This window comes from Citrus sinensis, chromosome 2, assembly GCF_022201045.2.
Source record: "Citrus sinensis cultivar Valencia sweet orange chromosome 2, DVS_A1.0, whole genome shotgun sequence".
Taxonomy (NCBI): domain Eukaryota; kingdom Viridiplantae; phylum Streptophyta; class Magnoliopsida; order Sapindales; family Rutaceae; genus Citrus; species Citrus sinensis.
In genome coordinates, this window is record NC_068557.1 from 13,211,746 (window position 1) to 13,237,728 (window position 25,983).

Below are 25,983 nucleotides of genomic sequence, written 5' to 3' on the forward strand. Positions count from 1 at the left end.
AAACGAATGTCCAATTTGGATTCCGTAGTTCCAAAAATCTTAAGATGAGTCAAGATCGACTCAAAATTGAGCTTGTACAAAAAGTTAACTTTTTCTGTTGATCGAGCACTGATTGGATGATAAAATGAGCTTATAATAGATATGAGTGCATTTGATAGCTGTCAATTTCGACTAAATCTCAACAATTCATGATTCAATGGCCACGATCGTGCTACGTGACAATGGTTTGTAAAGCAAGTTGTAGGATCTGAACCCTTGTATTCGAGTCGACCCGATCAAACTATTAACCCGCCAAATCTCAACTGTTCTTTGACCAAATCGGATCCTTCACATGATGCCAATTGTAATGTTGACTTTTGAAGTTTGACCAGCTGTTGGATCTTGATTTAATGGCTGTGCGGAGAGCATGCATATAGCGTATGATGAACCACAAAACACTGGGTTATAAATGTATTTTTCCACAAATAGAGCCTCATTTTTATGTTTTGAGCATCTCTCTTCTTCTCAATTTCTCTCAATTTTCCTGTAATCTTGTTTTTCAAGTGTGTTTTAATATTTTGCATAATTATTTTTATAAATAAATATAGTTTTATTTTCAATTTTAGTTGTTTTTATTCCTTTTAATTATGAGTAATTTAATTTTAATTATGCTCAGCTAAATAATAATAGTTAGGGTCAGGTGAAACTCTTAAGAAATAAATATGAATGAAACAAATTCTATTTTTAATTAAACAAATTAAATTATTTTCAATTTAATTTATACATATTTTATATTTTGAAATTTTGATTTATTGTAGACAAACAAGTGAGTTTGGGACAATAAATTCTTAATGTCTTAATATAAGATATGATAAAACTGTATTTTGACTTGTTGTAGATAAATTAAATTTTGGCATAATAAATACTTAATCCATAATAAAATTAAGGAGAAAAAAAATAGTTTATAATTAATATTTTGGGGAGAAAAAATAATAGTTTATATAATTAATATTTTGGGCATTAAATCTAAAAAAATGGCAAAAAGAATTTATTAAATTTATTTACTACTACGAGTGGATCCATAGCCCTAACTAATTCAATTTCAAATTTTCATTTAAATTAAGTTGCACAAGTTTTATTTTTATTTTTAGATAAAGTAAAATAAATAATTTAAATCTTTTCTTTGTGGATCGACCTCGGACTTACTGAGCTATAATATAACAAGACACTCTTATACTTGGTAGTTAGAAATCACTTTTAAGTTGTGTTAAATTTATATGTCTATAATTTTTCATTAAAAAAAATAATATCTTATACAAATAAAAGCATGCAATTCCACAACTCAACATAAAAAATAATCTATAATTTGTTTCATATGCATTGCACCCAAAATTACTCTTATACACACACACATAAAATAAAAAAGTTGTAATTTTTCATAATTTTTTTTTTAAAATTTAGGATTGGGTTAGGTAGGGCCGGAATCCTTATCTAAATTTGATCGGACCCTACTTTTGTAGTCCGAACCCAACCCAAAACCCATAAATTCGGGTTAAAATTTCTAAAAATTCGGATCGGGTGAATATACCCAAAATTCATCGGCATCCCTGTTACCAACCACCTTAACGAATCTCCATATCTTCTTCCCGTTCCCTCACAATCTCTAATTTTCTCTCTCTAAAGCTTCCCAGCCACCAGAGAGAGAAAAAAAATCGGCCATGCGATCGCGGTTCACATTAGCCCTAGCTCGCACTTTAACAAGCAGAACGAGACCGTTTTCATCGTCAGCACAAACCCCACCAACCGAACGGCCCACCAAATTCCCCCAAACTCTCGCGGGCCTCCGTGCCCGCCTGGCCTCCGAGTCACCCGCCCTCTCCGATTTCATCGACCTCCAAAGCAACAGTTCGTACTCCGTCGAAGTTGGAACCAAAAAGAAGCCCCTTCCCAAGCCCAAATGGATGAAGGAATCGATCCCCGGCGGCGATAAATACGTTCAGATTAAGAAAAAATTGCGCGAGTTGAAGCTTCACACTGTTTGTGAAGAGGCCAAGTGCCCAAATTTGGGGGAGTGTTGGTCTGGCGGCGAGACGGGCACTGCAACGGCCACAATTATGATCTTGGGCGATACCTGTACTCGCGGTTGCAGGTAATTGTTCGGATTTATTAAATGGCACCTTTGTTCATAGGAATTTGGAATTTGTGTTAATTAGGTTGGATTGTTTGGAAAATTAAGGTTTTGCAATGTGAAGACGTCGCGTGCACCTCCACCACCTGACCCAGACGAGCCTACTAATGTTGCTGAGGCAATTGCGTCCTGGGGTTTGGATTATGTGGTGATTACTAGTGTTGATAGAGATGATTTAGCTGATCAGGGAAGTGGGCATTTTGCTCAGACGGTGCGGAAGTTGAAAGAATTGAAGCCGAATATGCTTATTGAAGCATTGGGTATGAATTCTTAGTATGTGAGTGTCTTTGTTGTATATATTGTAATTAATTCTGCCTGCATTCTATTAATGGTGTAGTTCCTGATTTTCGCGGAAACAACGGCTGTGTGCGGGAAGTTGCCAAGTCAGGGTTGAATGTCTTTGCTCATAATATTGAGACGGTTGAAGAGCTTCAAAGTGCTGTGAGGGATCACCGTGCTAATTTTAAGCAATCCTTGGACGTTCTAATGATGGCCAAAGACTATGTTCCTGCTGGAACACTCACCAAGACCTCAATAATGTTGGGTTGTGGGGAAACACCTGATCAAGTTGTGAGTACAATGGAGAAGGTGAGAGCAGCAGGTGTTGATGTAATGACATTTGGTCAATATATGAGGCCATCAAAGCGACATATGCCCGTGTCTGAATACATCACCCCTGAGGCTTTTGAGAGGTATCGAGCACTTGGCATGGAAATGGTAAGCGGCAGCGGACCTTAAAAGTATTTTCATTTTGGTAGTCACCTTTTTTGTTTTATGTACGAATTGTTTGGTAAATGTAAAATTGTCAACCTATTGATATCACTTGAATACTGTTTCCTAATTTTTTTTTTAAAAAATGATATCAGTTGAGGTCGGAATTACTTGGAAGCTTGTTTGCAATTAATTGTCATTGTGTGTGTGATGTGGGATAAGGTTGTGTTTGTGTTTGATATTAATACGCTGGTATTCTAATTTGAAGGAAGTCTTGGTCACTGAGTTTGTTTGGCAACCAAAGTTTTGTTGTGTGTGTTTGCCGTTGTGCTTTGGACATATAATTGATATTCCATTGTCATGGTGACCTAGTAGATCCAAAACCTTTCACCTTTTCAGGAAAGGTTATAGCAAGAAAGGTCTCATCTTTTTCACTTGCATCACTGATGTAACCAGTATAGCTGTATAATGCTTGCCAACTTTGGGTGGTTATCCACGGGTTTTTATGCTCTCGATTGTGCCCTTTATATCTGTTATTGACAATGAGATTGGTTATGGTCTCTTCCACCTTCCACTTGTCCATTCAGGACATGATCTTATTTTTCTGTTAATGACTCGTATAAGTCTTGCCAAACTTTCGGGCTTTGCACTCTGATTTTACTTGTATGTTTGCCGACTTTATATTATTGGCTTAAACGGATGGTGTAAATTTGATTGCTTGCTTAAAGAAATTCATCGTGTTGTGTCCTTTACAGTGTGGGGTTCTTATGTACCATTCTTATAACAAATAACAGGTAGCATTTTATGACTTGTAAGATCATGATCCCTTCAATGATGACTTTGGGTGGGATTTTATGAATGTTGTTAAAATCTTTTATATAAACATGAACTAATTGCTTCTTCTCGAACTTGTAATGTGTGCCAAATTAACAACAGTTTTGAAATTCCTAAATGATTGAAGCGTGTTCATCTATTATTAATTTTTTTTTAAAATTTCGTTTATCAATTATATAATGCAGAGTTGTGATTGTAACATTTCAAAATTCATGCTTGTGTAAACAGGGATTTCGCTATGTGGCATCTGGTCCCATGGTCAGGTCATCATACAAGGCAGGTGAATTCTACATCAAATCTATGATAGAATCTGATCGGGCTGCAACTTCTTCTTAGCTGCCCATCTCCTGATGAACCTTTATCTAATTTTTCCATCTATATAAAACATGAATCCATCCATCAGTTTATTGTTGGAATGATTACTTTCATTTATCTAATAAGCATTAGAATAAATCTGGAGCAGATTGGTTAATATAGAATAGAATACATAGGCTGTACCAGAGATTCCCAGTTTGGCCCGTATTTTAGGTTGTACTAGATTGACCTCAAATGGGTGCGGTGCTATTGTTTAACTTTAATATGTTCCAATTGTATATGGATATTGTTGTAATTAGTATTATTATTATTTTTTTCTGTGGTATGATGGAATCCACTTCTTTTGGAATTTCATTTTCAAGTATGGGTAATTATCCCCTTACCACCTATTTTTTCTAGCTTTTTCAAAAATACAAATTTTTTTTTTTTTTTTTTTTTGCAGTGCTTTACTTGAAATTAACATTTTTTTCACTAGTCCACTCCCATTATAACACTATTAGAACTTTGTTGACATCATAAGAGTAAAATTATCATTTCACAACGACATTGCTTGAAGACGGAAGTGGACAGGTGCAAAACAATAACTTCAAGTTAGGCTGGGCAATTTAGCCCGACTTTATTTTTGGCCCGATTGACCTGATCCTAATTTTTAGGGCCTTGACCCGAATTTTTGAGGTTAGGGTCAGGTTAGGGTCAAAATTTTAAGGCCCGAACAAATTTCGGGTCAGGGTCGGGCTTAAAGCCGACCCGACCCTATTAAAAAAAAATTTAAATTGTGTTTTTATGAGTTTTTATTTGTATAAGACGTGAGTTTTTTTTATTTGTATAAGACTTTTTTTAATGTTGGGTTGTGGAACTAAATTGTGTGTTTTTATTTGTATAAGACATGAGTTTTTTATTTTTTATGTTGGGTTATTAAATTGAATTGTGTATGGCTAAAATGGTTGTGGAATTACATTGTATGTTTTTAATTTAATTGCATTGTTGTGTTTTTCATGTTGGATTTTGGAATTGATTTGTGTGTGGGGTTGAAATGGTTGTGGAAAGTGTAATTGAATTGTGTTTGAAATGGTTGAGGAATTGCCGAATTGGTTGAAATGGTGGTGGGAAATGGGAGGGTTAACTATTTCGGTAGGGTTGGGTCCAATGTTAACATGATTTGGGCCCGACCCTAACTAAATAGTGTTCGGGGTTTTTTAGGGTCGGATTTCAAATTTTTTTTGATCGGGTCGGGTAGGGCTTGGCCAAGCCTGAGCCCGACCTGACATTTTGCCATTCCTACTTCAAGTGGAGTTCAGTAAAAAAAATAATAATTAAGAATTGTGTATTTTTTTAAAAATATAAAAAAGGGTAGTCGGTGGATATTGTCCTTTTACATTTAGGGGTAAAAAAAATCATTTATACAATATTCCGTTAATTCTCTTAACAGTTTGAAGACGAAAGTTGATAGGTAGGGGTGGGCAAAACCCGATCGAGTTTCGGGTTGGATAAAAATCGATCCGAACTCCACCCGAACTTATAACCCGATTCGATCCGAATCCGATCCGATCCAATCCGAATTAAATTCGAATCGGATCAGGTTAAAAAGTCGGGTGGAGTTTGGATCGGATCGGATCGGATTTGGGTTAATTCGGGTTCAAATTAAATTTGGGTTATTCGGATCAATTCGGGTCAATTCGAGTCGGGTGTAATCGGATCGGATTCGGGTTAATTTGGGTTCGGATTAAATTTGGGTTATTCGGATCAATTTGGGTCAATTCGGGTTATAGCTAATTTGGCAATTGGGGAGGTGAAATTAGGAAATTAATTTATTATAATTTTATTGTATTTTTTCCTGAGGGGTTTTGGTGCTGGAAAGATTGTAAAAGTCACATGAAATTATCTTTTCTATTTTGTGTTGTTGATTATGAGGCTCATAATGAATCTTGCACCAAGCATGCTTACAAAAATTTTGTTCATATTAAAATAAATTAGGTTTGTGTTCATTCTGGCAATAACAACATGAACGTGCATGTCCGTTATAAAACAAGCATTTGTGCACTTGCAGAATTTGTCAATACAAAGAAATGCTCACATTCTGGCAATAACGGAATTTGTGTACTTGCACACTATTAAAACCAACCCATTCCCAACTTGTTAATACAAAGAAAAATCTTCAATAGAGTATGTCATCAATGCTTTATGCAACTCACACCTCTGCCACGGCTCAAATGAAAAAAGTTGAACTATCATGTGCATCCTATAACCAAAACTTTACACAGTGAAATCAGAAAAAATAATATATGCATGGTATCCAAAATTCCAAATAATCTAAGCTGGATTCTAGTCTTCGTTTTTTCTCAGAATTTTTCAATTGGTTTCTTTTCCACTCTTGTCACCTTGCTAACTAAGACATTTCTCTCCCACCTTCCTTGTCCTCCCTCATTCATCCATCCATTCATTTCAACCAACAAAAAAAGAAAACTACTATAGAATTAAATTCAAATGATTCAAAATTAAAAATTAACACAAAGCATAAAATTAAAATTAACACAAAGTTTAAATTTAATAGTCTCCATCCAAAGCGCAGTGTCCAATTCTAAAATCTAAACATTAATCTCTAGAACACAAAATTAAACATAATTAAATAGTTTCCATTTTTCAAAACACAAATGACAAAGTTCCAAAATCCAAAACACAACAAAGTTTAAATGTAAATCTAGATCAACTTCCTCCACGGCTCCACCGTTCCTCGCAAGCACTTTGACAACTTTTAACTTCAATTTCTTCTACTCCAAGTTGAAGAATTGAAGCATATATCCCCTAGAGAAAAATTGAAAAAATAATATATGATAACCGTTTAATTACTTTCTTTAAGCCGCATTACAAATAAAGGGACATTAAACACAAACACACATGCCCAATTCATGTGTGTACTTGATTAAATATAAGAAAAAAAATTAAGTCAATCGTGGCTTATTTCATGGCATTCATCACCAAGTAAATTTAATAATAATCCTAATTCCTAAGCAATACCATTCTAGCAATTTCAAATGTGTCTAAAATAAATAAAACAATTATAATATTACAATGTGACTTAAAACTTAAAATTTAAAACTATAACAACTATTGTCTATTATTATAGTGTAAATTACAACCTAAACATATAATATGAAATTATAAATAATAATATCTATTAAGAATTACCTTTCAAATATCCATAACACCCATATCAGCGCTCACTGTTTCCACCGTTGAAGCTTGTGATCTTACAAACTCTTTAAAATGTAAAAAAAAAATGAAATTAGTAAGTAACTTAAGTACATGTAGATGCTATTTATAAAGTTATAATACATCTTAACTTTATAAAGTATGAGAAAAATATTACCTTCTTGTAGCTCCATATGGAATATCTGCTCTTTAATATCTTCCTGAAGGTTGTAGACAAGATTAGCAAAAAATTTAGCTTGGAACCAATTTTTGGTACATATCAATGCCTCAATCATACAAGGGGTCAAAGAACTTCGATATTCGTCAATGACGTGACGCCCTGTGCTAAAGGCAGATTCAAATGCCACTGTGGAAACAAGAACAACGAGGATATCCCTTGCAATTTTCTCTAATATTGGATACTTCGATCCATTAACCTTCCACCAAAGCAAAACATTGAGCTTAAGATTGCTCGGATCTTCAACTGGGTCACTCAAATATCGTTCCACCTCAGATATTACTCTCTTGCCCTCATTATGAACAAACACTTTCTGAGCATACCCAAAGAAAGGGCGAGAAACTCGGAAAATGTCATCACCATCACCACTAGGACCCTCCGGCAAACCAACCTCAGTTGTAAAATAAGGAGAATAACTTGTACCACCATAGCTGCCGCTAGGAACACTCTCACTACACATCGATGGTGTGGAACTAGAGCACATTGCACTATATGCATCATAAAGCTCATTCAACAAATCTTTCACTGCTTTGGTCATTTCTTCAACTTTCCAACCATCATTGGCAAAAATGATCTCAAAAATTTGTTTGGCAGAGTCCATTTTAGCTCGTGGATCAAAAATAGAGGCAACAATCAACATTTTATTTATCTTCCCTGAAGACTCCCAATATTTATCAAAATTTTCCCTCATATGATAAGCCATAGCCACCACCCAAGGATCTTTACTTGCCTCTAATGCAGTCAATGAGCTCTCAATTAAGCCAATGGTATCATAACAAAGATTAGATGTCACACTCAAAGAGGTAGAAAATAACAACGTGGCATCATAAAATACCTTAAAAAACTTCACAATTCGTCCTGCACTTTCCCAATCCTCAGGTCCAGGCGGGCCCACCCTCTTAGCTCCATTTTCTTTCTCGAGAAAGTATGCCTCATACGGTTTATCCACCTCTGCCATTCTATCAAATGCTACTTGAAACTTCAACGCAGTCATCAACATTAAATAGGTGGAATTCCACCTAGTAGGACAATCCAAAACAACCATTTCATTTGGACATTTCACCTGTTGAGCACACTGTTTAAATGCCTGTAGCCTCGTAGTGGAGGATCTCACATACTTCACAGCATTCCGAATGGCAGCAACACTAGCATGCAATTTATTAAACCCCGAAACAACAATCAAGTTTAAAATATGTGCACAACAACGCACATGCATATACTGACCCGCCAATACAATTGCATCATCATTCCTCCAAGCAAGTAATTGCATAGTCACATAATTAACAGCAACATCATTTGTACTGGCATTATCAACAGTTATTTCAAACAACCTCTTTATCCCCCAATCTTGTAAACAAGCTACAATCCTTTTACTGATCGTTTTCCCTCTATGATCTTCAATCACACTGAAACTAATAATCCTTCTGTTCAAACACCAGTCACTATCAATAAAATGAGCTGTGATCACCATGTAACTCATGTTTTGAACAGAAGTCCATAAATCAGTGGTTAGAGACACTCGTTGTTTGTTGTTGCAAATCAAACTCTTCAACATTGTCTTTTCTTCCAAAAATAAATCCATAACATCCCTACCAATAGTTCTCCGAGATGGCATAACAAACTGCGGAATGGCTACACTATAGAAATGCCTGAACCCTTTGTTATCCACAAAACTAAGTGGCAACTCACCCATAATGATCATTTTGGTGACCGCCCTTCTACAAGCGTCTTCACTCCACCCTTTAGCCAAAACCATATTACCTGCATTTCCTTCCCCATCCTCAGTTGTCAAGTTTTGTCGACTTCCCTCTTGTTGTTCCCGGAATGTCTTGTATGCAAGGCAAGCCAGTATATGATTTCTCATATTTGTAATCCCATCACGCCTTGAATGACATTGATATTGTCTACCACAATAGTTGCACTTGCATTTGTTTGGATTGTCCTCAAGTAAAGTAAAATGATTCCACGTCGCAGATCTTTTCTTCATCGCTGGTCTTTTCCGCTTTGTCTTGTGAGTTCCTTCCATTTGAACACTTTGATTGTCATAATCACTTATTGAATTCGATCTTGAGTGTCCAGACATCTAAACATACAAATAAATAATTATTAATCATTAATTCATAAATTAAAACACAAAAAGACTATTAAAAAAATCTACTTAATAGTTAGTATTACAAATTGATTCAAATAATTGTTAATTTAAATTTATGAAACTTTTTGAAATTGATATTTTCAATTTTCCACCATAATGTTTATATATGATCAAGAATTCAAGATGCATATTCCATAAAAGAAAACCAAGAAATTAATGTAATTATTTAATTTATAATATCTAATTATCCATTGGCCAAAATAATATAATATTAATTACATATCCGTATCTTAAATTCTTAATTCTTATTATGCCCACATTATATGTACTTAACCACTTAATATTTACTTATTGGTTATCATGCAATTAATTAAATTGATTAATTATTTGTTGAAGTTGAAACTTGAAACTACTGCAATTAAATTGGTTAATTTTTGGTTGAAGTTGAAACTATTGTACAAGTACACATATCATATGACATATATAATTATAATTTATATTGTAACATAATATTTAATTTTAATTTTTAATCTAACATTACTATTCATACAAAAAATCAATTATTAATAAGTAACAAAAAATTAATGCCGGATTATTTTCATTTTATTGATAAAATTTAACAATATATAATTAACATACAAAGTTACAATTAACAAATAACAATTATAATTAATTATTAATGCGTATATAATTATATATTATATACCATCTCTTAAATAGGTATAAAGGCCGGATTTGCTGATTCGGCTTCCAAGTTCCAAACTTCCAATTTCCAAAACAGACCTGGAACTGTTTAAAGTGCTAATGGTTTCGCACTTTGCAGTGCCAGAGTCTGGATGAATTTCAACGGATGGATTTAGTCATTAGTTGATTCAAACATCTTTAGGCTTCTCATGCCTGGCAACCCAAGTGTAAATCCTTTTACCCTCTCAACGTTGTGGTCAAAAGTTTTCGATAATCAATTAGTCAATGGACATTTCACATTAATTTGCGCTTGAGAAAGCGCAGTCGTTTTCTCACTGCTCTGCTACTGCTAGATAACAAGACCTATGGAATAGCCTCAAAAGGGACGAGGCGACAGCTGGATAGCCTTAGCCATTGGTTTTCTCCTTTTTTTAAATTTTTTTTTTCCCCGTCTTCGGTGTTGTGTTAGGCAATATAAAGACCATAGGTCTCCAATTTAGATATGGAAGGGCCTCAAGGTGCAAGGATCCTTCATATTTTCCCTTCTTAAATCATAACAATATTAGGGTCTATGATAAGGGCTAATGTTCCCACCCTGTAAAGCTCAAGCTCACTATGTAAAATCATTGATCATATTCAAAGGCGTAGGTAGTTCCAATATCTTTCCGTACTGTTCTTCATCTCAAATTAATCCACATAGTTATCTCAAAGATCCCATTTAAAAATACACCCCACCTTAACATAATTACATCCAATCTGTCCCCCTCGTTTTCCCTCCACCACTAATTATTTCCAAAAGCCTTCAAGAATTGATTCACCTTTGCAAATACAGTATTAGCTTTAGCTCACACTCTTGTGCCCTTCCAAAGCCAGCCACCCTCTTCTTCTCTTTTTCTTGTAGTTGGAAGAAATAATTATGAAAAGTCCATACATACATACATATATATATATATATATATATATATATATATATATATATATATATATATATATATATATCTACATAAATATTATATATATATAAAATAATATTTTAATTAAGAATTCTAAACTTTATTAAAGTTTGAGAAGAGTATTGATACGAACCCCATCAAAAACTGACGCGACCCTAATTAATTTAGTTCCCAAGATTGAATCCAAACCATGAATGGAATGGAACCTCGACCCAATGCCTATTGAAAGCACGAACATTGGTATGTGAAGATGCCACAACCAACTATGGATGATCTGATTGATAAGTCAAGAGTTTGAACGCCACAGAAATCTGATAAGTTCAAAGAGTTCGTAAAGAACCAAAGAGAATTAACTCTCTCACCAATTGCATAAAAAAAACTTCTTTCATGTTTATTGAATACGAGTACTTTATATAGGGTTGGTTACAAGAATTTTTGGAAATAAATCCTAACCCAAAATCAAATCTAAATCTAAATCTTCCTTAATAGGAAAGAATCTAAATCAAATCAGAATCTCAATCTAAGTAAATAAGAAAGAATTTAAACTAAATCAGAATCCTAATCTAAGTAAATAGGAAAGAATCTAAATTAAATCAGGATCCTAATTGGCTTAAATGCCTTACATACATTAAATGAAAACTAAGCGATTAAAATAGAATAACTTATTTGTTTCCTTAATAGTCTCCTCAAGAAATGGGAAAGTATATGAAAAAGGAAAATAATATATTTTCCCGCCATAATGTGCAAGCCAACTCCCTATTTCATGGAAGTGATTATTTAGAAACTTCAAGAGATCGAATCATGTATTTATGATGTGCGATCCCTTCAATGGGCCTTCATGAATTTGATTGAACTCAAGTTGCTTGAATTAATCCATTAAATGCTTCTTTGAATTTCTTTGCTCGAGCTCTTGCAAAGGGTTCGACGGGAACTTGAATAGGATTTGAATATGTCTCATCTCATGTGCTTGTGATAGTTTTATCCTTAATCTCATCAAGTATTAAGACATATCAAATTTTATGATTTAATTATATATATATATATATATGAAATCTTACGATTCATATGATTAAATAATAAAGTTTTATATGATTTAATACTCTTCTCAAACTTTAATAAAGTTTAAAATTCTTAATTAAAACATTATTTTTTATATATAAATAAGATATATATATATATAGCTACACCTAGGTCACAATCACATTTTACTTTCTTCGCATTCCACCTCCAACTCCAAGTTCTAGCAAAATCCAAATGTACATTTCATAGCTGTTGGAATTTGAAAAAAAAAAAAAGGAAAAGAAAAGAAAAGAAAATTCAAACTCACACAAAATGCATTTCACGACATAACCTTGATTACAGTTAGAAGAATTCCAATTTTTATCAATATGGGTTGCTGTATTAGCTCCAACAAGAAAATCCCACACCAACCAAAACCTCCCGTAGTGGAAGAACCTGGCAGCAGCAACAGATCTCCACCACCACCTTGTCTCGAAGAAGAAGAAGCTGTAAAAGAAGTGGTACTATCAGAAACTTCATTACCGAAACCACAACAAAACCCAAAAGAGAACATTAATACTACCCAGATGGCCACAATTCAAGAACTCAACATCGAAGCCGAAGAAGAAGAAGGAGAAGGAGACATGTCTCGAGTACTGTCACAGGTATCAGAAATCTACAGCATCGGTGAGAGCTTCTCAACAGCAACAACAGCTACTACTACTACAACAGTGACTTTAACGGAGATCAAAGATGATAATGAAGCTATAAGCAAAGCGACCAGCAGAGATTTGAGCCACAGCTCTCCAGCTAAGGTACCAAGAAAACGTCCTAATGCCGGAGGAGCGAAATCCCCCTCTAAGAGAGCTGACTCATTGCGTGATATGTCGAGGCCGGTTCCGGGGAGGACAGTGCCACGCAATGTGGGGCCTACTGGGGTGAGGAGAGGGAGTTCTTCTTCCAGTCGGCGGTTGAGGTCACCGGCGGCTGGTGGAGTGGGTAATGCGACAACCGGAAGAGCAGGCGGAAAGTTACGGGTGGAGAAGGAAAGTCAGATTAAAAATGAGGTGAACGACGGCGTTTTGGTGGAGAAGAGTGAGTTAAGCGAGTCTCTTAATAACCCTCATGTTTCCTTGGAATGCTTCATATTTCTGTAAAATTTTTCTTTGTTTTTGGAAATCATTTTCTTTGGTTTTAGAAGCGAATTAGTATTACTTAACTTGGTTTTGGTTTTTGGTTTGGGTAGCAAAAGAGTTGCTGCATATTTGTTTGGGTTGTGATTTTTTTGTAAATTGCAATGTAATTAATAATATTGTTTTTTTTTAAAATTTACCAATAATTATATTTTTTCGTTAGTAACAAGAATTTGGTTATTTGTTAACAAATTTATGGTTGCAAGTTTTAAATGTTCATGGCCATTTATTAGTTAAAGCATCTCCAAGCAAATCACATAATAAGTAAGTAAATACACAAGTTGTAAATACAACTAAACTTTTCCTATTATTAATAAAAAATAAAAAATAACAAATTATAGGGACAGCAGTATCTTGAGATGGTAACTTAAATGGGGATATGGAAGTGCATGAAGTGTTATGGTGCTTGGAAGGGACTAGCCCCGGCCCTAGGGAGCATCATGGTTGGTTTCTCTTTATTTTGTTTCTGGGATGAGAGGGCCGGCAAAGGCAGAGGCTTCATTCTATTTTCGTTGGGAGTTGGTGCTAAATGCCAAACAAAAGAGAACAGACTCTTATTTAGCACAAAAAAGAGAACCGACTCTTTTCTTGACAATTAAAATTTAGCACAAAAAAGAGAACAGACTCTTGTCTTGACAATTAAAATTACTTACTTTTTTCTATGGATCATGGCTTTATTAACATTCTTAATTTGAAGTCCAAATCTTTGGTCAAAATTATAATGTTTGGCTGGGAAAATGTATTATTATCATCTAATCATACGAAAACTTTACTTTATTATTATTTTAGACATATTTTGGGGGTAGAAAGGTAAACCTATCTAGAACAATGAATTTATATTTTTAAGAGAAATAGGATACCTTACTAGTTTGTTGCGTGCGGTGTTTTTGAAATTCGGGAGATGTGAGAAGGGAAGTGGGAAGTGGTAACAATAGTGAAAGATTTGAACCAAGAAAAATGTCTTTCGAAATGAGCTTCATGCCTGCAAAACAGTGAAATAGAGATTATAGGTGAAGCCGGAGTACCTCGGCGTTCACACTCCGACGCTCAAATTAGCAACTCAAGCTTTTTTATGGTAAAGAGAGCTTGCCAGCCCTCTGTAAATTGAGGTTCAAGGTTAAAGAAAGCTTATTTTGTGGAGTGTGAGTGTTCATGAGTGAATGAATACATGATGGAGAATAAAACTTGGACACTTTTAGATATGGAGTACTTCAGTTGCCACGTGGCATATCTTTTATGGCTATTGGCTATCCCTTTTCAGGCCTTTCACGACTTTTTACGCTTTTACGATTTTTGGGACATTATGTGCATGCTTGGGAATCAAGAAAGCGTTTGCGGCGTATCTTATCCTTTAGGAACGTGGTGCGCACTGGAGAGTGGTCCAGGGTACCTCTGCAGTGGCTGTCGGGTAAGGCGGCTAAGGACCACTGTCCTTGGGACAGTGTCCTTCCCTTTTAGTAGAGGTGGCAGGCGGCTGTCACTACTTTTTAGTACGATGTTTTGATATTTAATTCTAATAAAATTGAATATTATCCTTCAAGAGATGGAGACATTTTTCATGGTGGACTTTTTCGGGGGATTCTCCTGAATCGGATCTATTGGGTACGTCAAGTTATACGGGGTACCTCTAGCTATGTGGGGTACCCCGAGTTACTCCCAAGTTATGCGAGGTACCTCAAATTCTACGGGGTACCTCGAGTTACTCTCGAGTTATGTGGGGTACCTCGAATTCTGCGGGGTACCTCGAATTATATTGGAGTTTTGTGGGGTACCTCGAGTTATTCTCGAGTTATGCGGCGTACCTTGAATTATACTGGAGTTATACGGGGTACCTCGAATTATGCTGGAGTTATGCAGGGTACCTCGAATTATGCCGGATACCTCGGATTATACTGGAGTTATTCCGTTCATCGACACGTGGTGTTCTGCTACCTTTTATGTTTTTCTCCAAAACATCCCCCTAGTTGCTTTTGGCGAGAAGTATTGGAGGCAAAATAAACTTACATAAAAAGTAAGAGCGACACGTGGCGATATGAAGTTTAGCTCGATGGGCAGCTGAATAGAGAGTGCCTTGCCTAGCTTCTTTTCTGACTAAATCTTATATATTTGCAAGCCAGAAATCTTCTTTTTTTTTTTTCTTTTTTTTTAACCAAACTAATGGCAGCTCCTTGGGTGGCCCGGGTACCACTCTTTCTATGAGGTGTATATGGTCTCCGTACATCTTAAAATGTGAACTAGGTCACGCAAAAGCTCAAACATTATTTTCTATCTTACGTAGTAAAAGTGCATGTATGGATGTGCCAAGTTGAAAGATGGCGCCTCTAGGGGTACCCTGAGAACCCAAAAAATAAAGATGGGCTCCCTTTCCTCGGAAATGGCTACCAATTTGGACATGTTGGAAAGGACGGAGTTGATTGATAAAAAATTTTCATCTATTTCTGGGGATGAACACCAAATATGGGTAGAGGGTATTGTTAGGGTACCCCACTATTACCTATAGTTTGTTTTTTAGCGATTGCCATGTATAGATCGTTGTGGTGAGGACTTCGATGCCTTCTTTGGCCATTTGAGAAGTGGTTCATCAGTTACCCCAAGATCCACCTTATTTAAGGGTACATTTCCTACATATGCTCCGGGGACAAAAAGAAAATCACAAGGTTCCTTTCCTGGCAGCTTAAGGGGTACCCGGGTACACAAAAAAGAATATGGGCTCCAACCCCATGAATGGAAGCTCTCTAGAGTGAACAAGACTTTGAGGGGACACTTTGATGAAGTTTTAGAGGAGAAGGCCTATAAAGTGAAAGGCCCTGAGGAGCTTTAAGCTAAACTTGAGGACTTGGTACCTCGACAACGCATCATGACCGAGGAATGGAGTATTGATCTGGGGCTGGTGGTGTCAAGAGTGGAGAATTGGGTAGATAAGCCGGCTATCTTGAATGCAATTGAGAATAGCAGGGATCCCCACACATCTTGGTCTGAAAGCCCATGGAGATCAACTGAGGTACTGATAACTCTATGAAATGAGAGTTATTACATCAATTCTAGACTTAAATCAAGATCACTTAGAGAGCAAATAAGATGTTTTTATTACATTTTAGTTATATTTTGCATAAACATTCATTTTAGTTAAGTCTTAATAAGTTTTGTTTGAATCAAAGTAATTTGTACTCAAAACAGGTACATAATTGTAGGTTTTCGGAAAGTCTTAATTCATGAAGGGATGTTGAGACATTAGATTAGCAAGAGGAGGAAAGAAGATGGCCACAAAAGAAGTAAAACACAATCGAGAACAATGCAGTGTTGTAGCTGTTGTTAGAGCAACCAGTGATGTAGCAATCTGGGAGCAAATGAGGGAGAAAACTTAGATGCGGGCCAGTTGCAGAATCGCGATTTGCATGTTTCCTAATTTAACTCATGCACGCCCACAAACTTTTATTTACCCTAGTTTGTAGTATAAAAGGGGGGCGCGTGTTGTGCAAATTTTATTGAACTCGCAAGTGCACGAATCTATTGTAGAATAGATCAATGGTGATGAGTGTCGATCCCACGAGTAAGTTGATTTTAATTGTGTGTAGAATTAATTTTTCTAAATGGGTGGTTGGATTTGTGGAGTAATTTAGATTATTCTAAAATTTGAATTAAAATGGCAGAAATGAATTGAAGTGAAATCTATTTAAATGACGCACTTGGGTATCTAGATCCGTATCAACAAAGTAATTTAGATTATCCTAAAATTTGAATTAAAATGGCGGAAATGAATTGAAGTGAAATCTATTGAAATGACACACTTGGGTATTTAGATCCGTATCAACATGAACTATGGGCTAAATATTCCTTATTAGTGCCAATTAAATCCTGAGGGGGAAATCCACACCTCATGAACCACACTCCAATCAATATGGTGCTAAGGGCTTATCGTGCCAAATAATAATAACCTTGTACTAGGGAGCCGGTGAAACCAAGGCGGTATCTAGACAAGATTATTATTTTTTGTCGACGAAAAGTCAAAACATCCACAATAATTAGAGGGGAAGAGAGAGTAAATTTACCAAATAAAGCCCATGACACATGTTGAGACTTCACCTTTAACCCAAGCTTGAAAGAAAATTAGCTGCTCATAATTGAACTAGGGGCAAAATGAGAATTTATTAAAATACGTAGAAAATACAAGATGGAGAAGGAATTACATAAAATGGAGCCCAAAAATGGATTCAGGGATATCAAATTAGGGGGGAGAGGTCCCTTTTTTATAGATACATTGAGTAAATCATGGCCATTGGATTAAAAATAGTTTGGACGCTCAGGATTGTGCTATGTCATCAGTCAACAGTACACGGTTTGACCACGTGTTTTGAACAGTGATACGGTTTGACCACGCGGTTTGAACAGTCAACCGGTTTGAACAGTGATGCGGTTTGGTTGAAAATAATCTTGTATATATGCATGTACCGTACGCGTAATTTTTGGTCCACCAACATGCGGCCACGTCACCGATCAACAGTGCATAAGAATTCTCTCCAATGGAATCATGACACCTCATCAGTCAATGCCACATCATCGGTCAATGCCACGTCATCGATCCGTCTATGTGAACAGTGTCGTGACCAGTAACGTAGACAATACCGTACATATGAATAGTACCATACATGTGAACAGTGACATTTTTTCTTTTATTATCCTCCTAAGGTTTTCGACTGTCTTGAGTTCAAAAGTGATGTTTGTTTTGCCGTCTGATTTCTCGTTTATTGTGAAATGACCATGGTGCCCCTAAAATACGTAAAATACTTAATTAAAATAAAGCACACATAATTAAATCACAAGAAGCTTAAATACATAAAAGTAAGGGTATTAGTAAAACTTGAACTGTAAAATGACAATTTTCTCCTTTATAAATATACATTTTCTAACACTCAACAGCACGTACAACATAGAAAGGTGGCAAGGGAATTATCGTGAAATCATTAGAGAAGAAATGAGAAGAAGATCATAATTAAAGAGTGCAGTTTTGGCAGCGTTGAGGAATTGTGCAGAGTTATTTGGATTTGCTTTTTACCGTTCTCAACTTATTCTTCTTTTCTTTATTTGATTGTTCTGATGTATCCCGTGAACAATATATTTATGTTTATTTTTCTCATCCAGAATATGAACTAGATTTGCTTGTAGTTGAATGACAAACAATCCAATGGGTTCTTGATTGTTCTTATATGTTGTTATATCGTTGTTGTAGCATTTTACTCTAGTAGTTATTATTAATATAACTGTTATTTCGGTTGACCACCCATTTAATAGTTTAAGTTAAGATAAAGGCGCAAAAGGGTATGTCTTAGTGGATATGATTAGAATATTACTCGATCTTAATTTAAATTTCCTGGATTAAGTTATCTTGAATCCCATAAGGGCTATACTTGAAGTTAAGATTTGTGACACAGTAGACATAGGTGCTCACCTTGTAGGGTGGAGATTAGCAACTGGTCATTGTTAAGAGATTTAAGGGTATGAGAGTTTCAATATGCGACAGTTGAGGATGCAGATTAATTCTGCCCTGTGCTGCAGCACTTGCCGTAACAACTAGTGTTAACTTGATAAAAAACAGTTAGCCCATAAGGAGTGTTTGATCATTCAACTACCATAGTCTCAATTGAATCTTAGACACATTTAATTTACTTTATTGCATTACGGTATTGTTTTACTTTATTCTCTCACAATCATCAATTACGATAGAACACACTTTATATTTGTTAATTTCAGACTTAAGTAGTTTGCATTATTGTGATTGCTATAGCATTTCAAGTAACATCAATCCCTACGGAGACGATCGTGAATATTCATCACTTTATTACTTGTTGTGTATACTTGTACATTGACATCTGTAGCATTTGATTATAAAATTAACCAACAAGTTTTTGGCACCGTTGCCGGGGATTGATTGTTTATTTTTGAAGTGTGAAGTAAATCTTGATAGCGCCAATTTAATTTGATTCATTTTATTTATTGGCAGATTAGTACTTGCATGTGCAAAGACGGGTCTGTGGTATTCCAATTCGATCATGAGATTGAAAGAACCATTAGGAGTCTGCGAAGAGAACAAAGGAATTCAAAAACTGTTTCAAGCATGAATAATTTACAGGATGTAGGAAATTTAGACCCTCACGGGCCCTTACAACCAGTCAACATTCAAGAAGAGTAGAATGAACATGCTAACGAGAGACAGCCAGACAATAACAACATTATTTACATGGCTGATGACAGAGATAGAGATATTAGAGATTATGCTATGTTAACTCCTCAAGTTGTACACCCTGGGATAATCAGACCTGAAGTAGAAGCTGCAAACTTTGAGTTGAAGCCAGTGATGTTTCAAATGTTGCAAACAATTGGTCAATTCAATGGATTGTCAAATGACGATCCTCATCTCCATCTTAAGTTGTTCTTGGAAGTGAGTGATGCTTTCAAGATTGCTGGAGCTACACAAGATGCCTTAAGACTGAGGCTTTTTCTTTATTCCTTAAGAGATCGAGAAAGAGCATGGTTAAATTCGTTACCATCTGATTCCATCATTACATGGAATGAGTTAACTGATAAATTTCTAATGAAATATTTCCCACCGACGAAAAATACAAAATTGCGGAATGAGATTACTTCTTTCCATCAACTTGAAGATGAGAGTTTGTATGAGGCTTGAGACAGATTCAAATAACTGCTCAGAAGGTGTCCTCATCATGGCATTCCTTGTTGCATTCAATTGGAAACTTTCTACAATGGGTTGAATCTGAGTACAAGATTAATGGTGGATGCTTCAGCAAATGGAGCCCTGTTATCCAAATCATATACTGGAGCTTATGAAATTCTGGAGAGAATTACCAATAATAATTATCAGTGGCCATTAGCCAGGCAACCAGTAGCAAGAGGAACAACATGGGTACATAACATAGATGCAATTTCAGCCTTATCAGCACAAGTAACCTCATTGACTAACATGGTAAAGGCCATGACATCTGCTTCAGTAGTAGTGAAGCAAATTGCTGAACTTTCTTGTGTATATTGTGGTGAAGAACATGACTTCGATAATTGTCTTGGAAATCCAGCTTCAGTAAATTATGTGGGTAATTTCAATCGATAGCTTTAGAACAACCTATATTCAAATACTTACAACCTTGGCTGGAAACAACACCCAAATTTTTCATGGAGCAGTCAGAATCGAAATGCCCCAGCATTAAATGGACAAAATAGGAACACTCAACCACCTGGTTTTCATTAGCAGAGTCAAGGGCAAAAACATATCAGTCAGGATCCAATGACTCCACTAGAAGCACTGATTAAGGAATACATTGCAAAGAATGAAGCAATGTGCAGAGTCAAGCTGTATCCTTGAGGAACCTGGAAAACCAAATGGGACAACTTGCCACAACAATGAGTAGCAGGACTCAAGGAAGCTTACCTAGCAACACAAAAGACCCTAGGAGAGAGGGCAAAGAACACTGCAAAGTAATTAATTTGAGATCTGGAAAGAATATTGATGTCCCAGTTGATGTGACTAAAAAGGGGATGGAATTTAATTCCTCACAAAAACCACCTCAAGATGGAAGCATGTTACAACAACCCAACCATCAAGACACTAGTTACAGGGGCCAAGCTACATCAACTTCAGAGGGAACTCAACCAGAGCATGCTGAAAAAGAAGTTGCAACACCAGTAGCCACGACCTACACCAAACCAAACAAGCAGAGTTTGGTACCTCAAGAAGCTACCCAGCAGTTTAGACATCCACCACATTTCCCACAGAGATTCCAGAAGCAAAAACAAGACAAGTAGTTTAGTAAATTCCTGGAAGTACTGAAGCAATTACACATCAACATATCTTTTGTGGAAACTTTGGAACAAATGCCTAATTATGTGAAATTTCTACAAGACATCTTGGTATGAAAGAGAAGGCTGGGAGAATTTGAAACTGTTGCTTTTACACAGGAGAGCAGTCATATGTGTTGTGTAAATTTTATTGAACTCGCAAGTGCACAAATCTATTATAGAATAGATTAATGGTGATGAGTGTCGATCCCATGAGGAGGTAGATTTTAATTATATGTAGAATTAATTTTGTATGAAGGTTGTTGGATTTGTGGTGAAAGTGACTTAGATTATCCTAAAATTGGAATTGAAATGACGAGAATAAATTGAAGAGAAATCTATTGAAATGACGTACTTGGGTATCTGGATCCGTATCAACATGCAACATGGGCTAAATATTCCTTATTAATGCCAATTAAATCATGAGGAGGGTATCTACACCTCATGAACCACACTCTAATCAATATGGTGCTAAGGGCTTATCGTGCCAAATAATAATAACCTTATACTAGGAAACCGGTGAAACCAGGGTGGTATCTAGACAAGCTTATTATTATTTGTCGACGAGAAGTCAAAACATCCACAAAAACTACAGGGGAAGAGAAAATAAATTTATTAAATAAAGCCCATGACACATGTTGAGACTTCACCTTCAACCTAAGCTTAAAAGAAAATTAGCTACTCATAATTGAACTAGGGGTAAAATGGGAATTTATTAAAACACGTAGAAAATACAAGATGGAGAAGGAATTATAGAAAATAGAGTCCAAAAATGGATTTAGAGCTATCAAATTAGGGGGGGGGGGATGCCCCCTTTTTATAGATACATTGAGCAAATCATGACCATCAGATTAAAAACAGTTTGGACGCTTAGGATTGCGCCACGTCATCAGTCAATAGTACGCGATTTGATCACGCGGTTTGAACAGTGACACGGTTTGACCCGGCTTGAACAGTAGTGTGGTTTAGTTGAAAATAATTATGTGTATATGCATGTACAGTACGCACAATTTTTGGTCCACTAACATGCTGCCATGTCACCAATCAACAGTGCATAAGAATTTTAGTTCAACAGAATCGTGACACCTCATCAGTCAATGCCACATCATCGATCCGTCTATGTGAACAGTGTCGTGAACAGTAACGTAGACAGTACCATACATGTGAATAGTGCCATTTTTCCTTTTATGCTCGTCCTAAGGTTTTCAACCGTCCTGAGTTCAAAAGTGATGTCCGTTTTGCTGTATGATCTCTCGTTCATTGTGAAATGACCATAATGCCCCTAAAATATATAAAATACTTAATTAAAATAAAACACACGTAATTAAATCACAAGAAACTTAAATACATAAAAATAAGGGTGTTAGTAAGGCTTGAATTGTAAAATGATGATTTTCTCATTTATAAAGATACATTTTCTAACACTCAACTAGGGATGGCAATGGGCACTGCCCGCAGCGGGTTTGCCATTACCAAACCCAAACCCGCACAAAATTTAAATTACAAAACCCACCCGCAACCCACAGCGGGTTTTGATTTTTTTAAAAAAACCCACCCGCAGTGGGTTTTGATTTTTTTAAAAAAACCCACCCGCAACGGGTTTTAACAATTACCAAACCCGCAATGGTATCCGGCGGATTTTTTACGGGTTTCCGTATTTAAAATCACACATGTTTAATATATAAATTTATAATAATAACCTCAAATTCTATATAACATACTCAATTTTATATTTAAACAATGTAAATGAAAAATTAAAATTTCCACATCAATTCAACACAAATTCTCAAATTTAAGTATAAATTACACAAATCTATTTAAAAAACACAAACTAGTATCTAAAAATAATAATTACATTTCATATTATCATTTAAAACAAGCTCCAAGAGAAGATATTCATTTCATTCACCACCATAAGCACCCATCCAACACAATGCCTATAATAATAATTAAGATTAATATTTTCAAATACTAATTCGAAGGGAAATGCCTTTAGTTTTCTTTAGATTATGACTTTAAAATAGGAGATGGGCCACATACACACATACACAACTTTGAACCTTTGGTTATTTGGTAATTTGATTAATGACATTATTTTCTTTATACATTTTTAGATTAAAATTAAATTAAAAATATTCGCAAAAAATATTGCGGGTTTGGTGGATATCCATGCGGGTATCCACCGGATATAAGGTTAATACCAAACCCACCCGCATCCATGTGCGGGTTTTAATTTATAATACTAAACCCGCCCGCAACGGGTAAAATTACCCGCAACGGGCGAGTTTTGGCGGGTGGGTTTGGACGGGTTTGCGGGTTTGCGGGTACAATTGCCATCCCTACACTCAACACACCCCCCAACCAGCTTATTGTTAGTCCCTAGCAAATAAAGCGAAAATAAAATTCAAATTCAAAATGTTTTTTTATTTATTTAAACAATCGTGTTTATTTAATCAGACTAATGATAGTAGTCAAATAAAAGTATAAGCATTATCTTCAGTCTAAAGAAGCATCACACCCACATCAACCATCCATATGAATCAACCCAGTGGACTTTGTCATAGCTACTTTCAAGAATGACATGTCAAACCCCAAAATCTCACTGGAAGTAGTGACACTCTCACAAAGAAATTAAATCCAATAAAAATAGTCACTCCAATGAATGGTAATTGAGAGAAAATAATAAAGAAGTGATATCACATGCTCTCACCAAGATGAAAGAAATATGCCCTCAGCTTAGAAATAATACGATCTCAAGTCAAATAAAAATGCTAGTCAACCCAATTTATTTATTTATTTATTTATTATTTTTTTATGCACCATTACATCATTTTAGCCCATATAACTAGCTTCTACTTCAGACTATAGTTTCCTAAAATTAAGAAGGACTTTTATTAGGACGTAATGTAGGCTAGGGACATGACTATCAAAGGAAGGGAAATAAAGAAAACAAAGTGTATGTTTGAGAAAAATGTAGAGAGATTTTTTTTGGAAGTTGCAAGGTGGATTTCACCTATTATTGTTATTTTTTTTAAATTTTTTTAACAACAATTTTTTTATTTTTTTTTCTTTTGTTTGGCATAACTTCACTGAAAAAAATAATTATTTACATTTTTCTCAAACATAAATAGGTGATGAAACTCGTAAGATATCGGGTAATACTCCAAATCGGAGTGGGTCAAGATGATAAGTTTGACAAAGAAAATATATATATATATATATTTAAAGGCTCAAAAGGGTTAACTATGGATATTTCATAAAAGGGATGGCTAAAAAGGCTCAAACGGATCAAAGATGGCCTTTCCATCGTCTTTTAGGGTTCTAAATAATCTTCCATATCTACTAGTTAGATGAGCCTCCAAATGTAGCAACACACATTTTTTTTTTTAGGATTAACTCAAAAGAAATCTAGCGATCGTGTATAAAATAATAAACTGCTAAGCTGTATAGAGAATGGGCAAACGGGTTACTCTCCAAGAAAAATAATAGGCTAAAAAAACTCACTTGGTACTTATTATGACATGTTCATTCCTTCGAGCAACTCATATTTGTCTCCAACATCAACATGTAGAGTAGCAAACATAGCGTAACAGCACTTAAGACCAAAGATAATACAAATACTAAAATTTAAAATTCATCATGTCATCCAATGTTAAAACAAATCACACAATTTTTTTTTAAACAACTTTCTACCCCCCAACCTATTCTAAACATGAAAGGAAAATATGCATACAGAAATGTGAAAATGATGCAGAAAAACTAATTAGAAAAGTTACACTTAAAATGATAGAAAAAGAAATGGTTTTTTTAAACTAAGAAGATGCGTTTCTAGAGGCACTACACTCCATATTTAGCCATCTTCGACTCAAAAAATTTGAAAGTATATATTTATAAAGGAGAAATTAGAAAGAAGAAGAAGAATGATTGTAAAAAAAATTAATAAAGAAAAAGAAAATATCTAGAATTTTTTTTGTTTTTTGTTTTTTTTTTAACGAAGAAGATGCGTTTCTAGAGTAACTATACTCCATATTCAGCCATCTTCAACACAAAAAGTTAGCAATAGTTAGTTTCTACAACAAAAAATTAGTAAAAACTTAACCAAGATTCCACAATTGTCGACTATTCCCTCCCTCCAACTAGAATGAAACATTATCCTCAATGTTTTAAAGGAAAGAAGTAGAGTTTAGAAGAAATCACTTGGGTGGTGCAACACAGAAGAAAATATTTACAAGCGTAGAGTTAAATCTAATTTGTACTTTTTACTGCGGCTACTGTTACCGTCATTATTTGGATGCTCCAATATAAAGGTTCAGGGGTCTGGCTCTGGTTTATATGCTTTTAACAGATCAAGTAGCTCATTAGCAGTGTGAGCACAAATAAAAAGCTTTTTCGCTGTGGAAGGAATGAAATAGTTTTTTATTGCATGGTTAAGAAATGCGATAAAGCCATCATAAAAATTATTGACATTTAACAGACCGATGGGTTTCTGGTGAATGTGCAGATGGGTCCAAGATGCTAGTGTGATAAATACCTCTAGTGTTGCAAGATCTCCTGGAAGGAAATCAAAGCATCAGCATGATTAAGCATTTCTGTTTTTTTTTCTTGCATGCCTGAGACGACTAACTCTTCTTCAATTGGTGGGTTAGACAAACTGCCCAAAGGTTTTAGGGCTCTTGGGATGATGCCTAACACTTGGCTTCCTCTGAAAAAAATAGCTTCTGAGACCAATTTTGATAACCCTCGGTTGCCTCCTCCATACACCA

General features: G+C 35.4%; 3 protein-coding genes, 1 long non-coding RNA gene and 1 other non-coding gene across 5 annotated transcripts; 2 read left to right on the top strand and 3 right to left on the bottom strand.

Moving 5' to 3' along the window:
• The first annotated feature begins 1,554 nt into the window (after positions 1-1,554).
• Positions 1,555-4,352, top strand: LOC102612536 (lipoyl synthase, mitochondrial). Its single transcript, XM_006491568.4, has 4 exons — positions 1,555-2,128; positions 2,216-2,427; positions 2,505-2,884; positions 3,941-4,352. The coding sequence occupies exons 1-4, from the start codon at positions 1,698-1,700 to the stop codon at positions 4,046-4,048; spliced, it is 1,131 nt and encodes a 376-aa protein (XP_006491631.1). The 5' UTR covers positions 1,555-1,697; the 3' UTR covers positions 4,049-4,352.
• A 2,322-nt stretch (positions 4,353-6,674) lies between these two features.
• On the bottom strand, positions 6,675-7,446 carry LOC107177593 (uncharacterized). The gene is made up of 3 exons (XR_008051677.1): positions 7,395-7,446; positions 7,214-7,284; positions 6,675-6,829 (listed from the first exon to the last, which is right to left on the bottom strand). It is a non-coding gene; the product is annotated as an uncharacterized LOC107177593 (long non-coding RNA).
• A 74-nt stretch (positions 7,447-7,520) lies between these two features.
• Positions 7,521-9,537, bottom strand: LOC127898689 (zinc finger BED domain-containing protein RICESLEEPER 3-like). Its single transcript, XM_052434918.1, has 3 exons — positions 9,048-9,537; positions 7,654-8,912; positions 7,521-7,583 (listed from the first exon to the last, which is right to left on the bottom strand). Exons 1-3 carry the CDS (start codon positions 9,535-9,537, stop codon positions 7,521-7,523), a joined length of 1,812 nt encoding a protein of 603 aa, XP_052290878.1.
• A 3,034-nt stretch (positions 9,538-12,571) lies between these two features.
• LOC107178752 (uncharacterized) lies at positions 12,572-13,339 on the top strand. Its single transcript, XM_015534343.1, has one exon. It carries the CDS (start codon positions 12,572-12,574, stop codon positions 13,337-13,339), a length of 768 nt encoding a protein of 255 aa, XP_015389829.1.
• A 6,655-nt stretch (positions 13,340-19,994) lies between these two features.
• LOC112495841 (small nucleolar RNA R71) lies at positions 19,995-20,101 on the bottom strand. The gene has a single exon (XR_003062217.1). It is a non-coding gene; the product is annotated as a small nucleolar RNA R71 (small nucleolar RNA).
• Between the last annotated feature and the right edge of the window lie 5,882 nt (positions 20,102-25,983).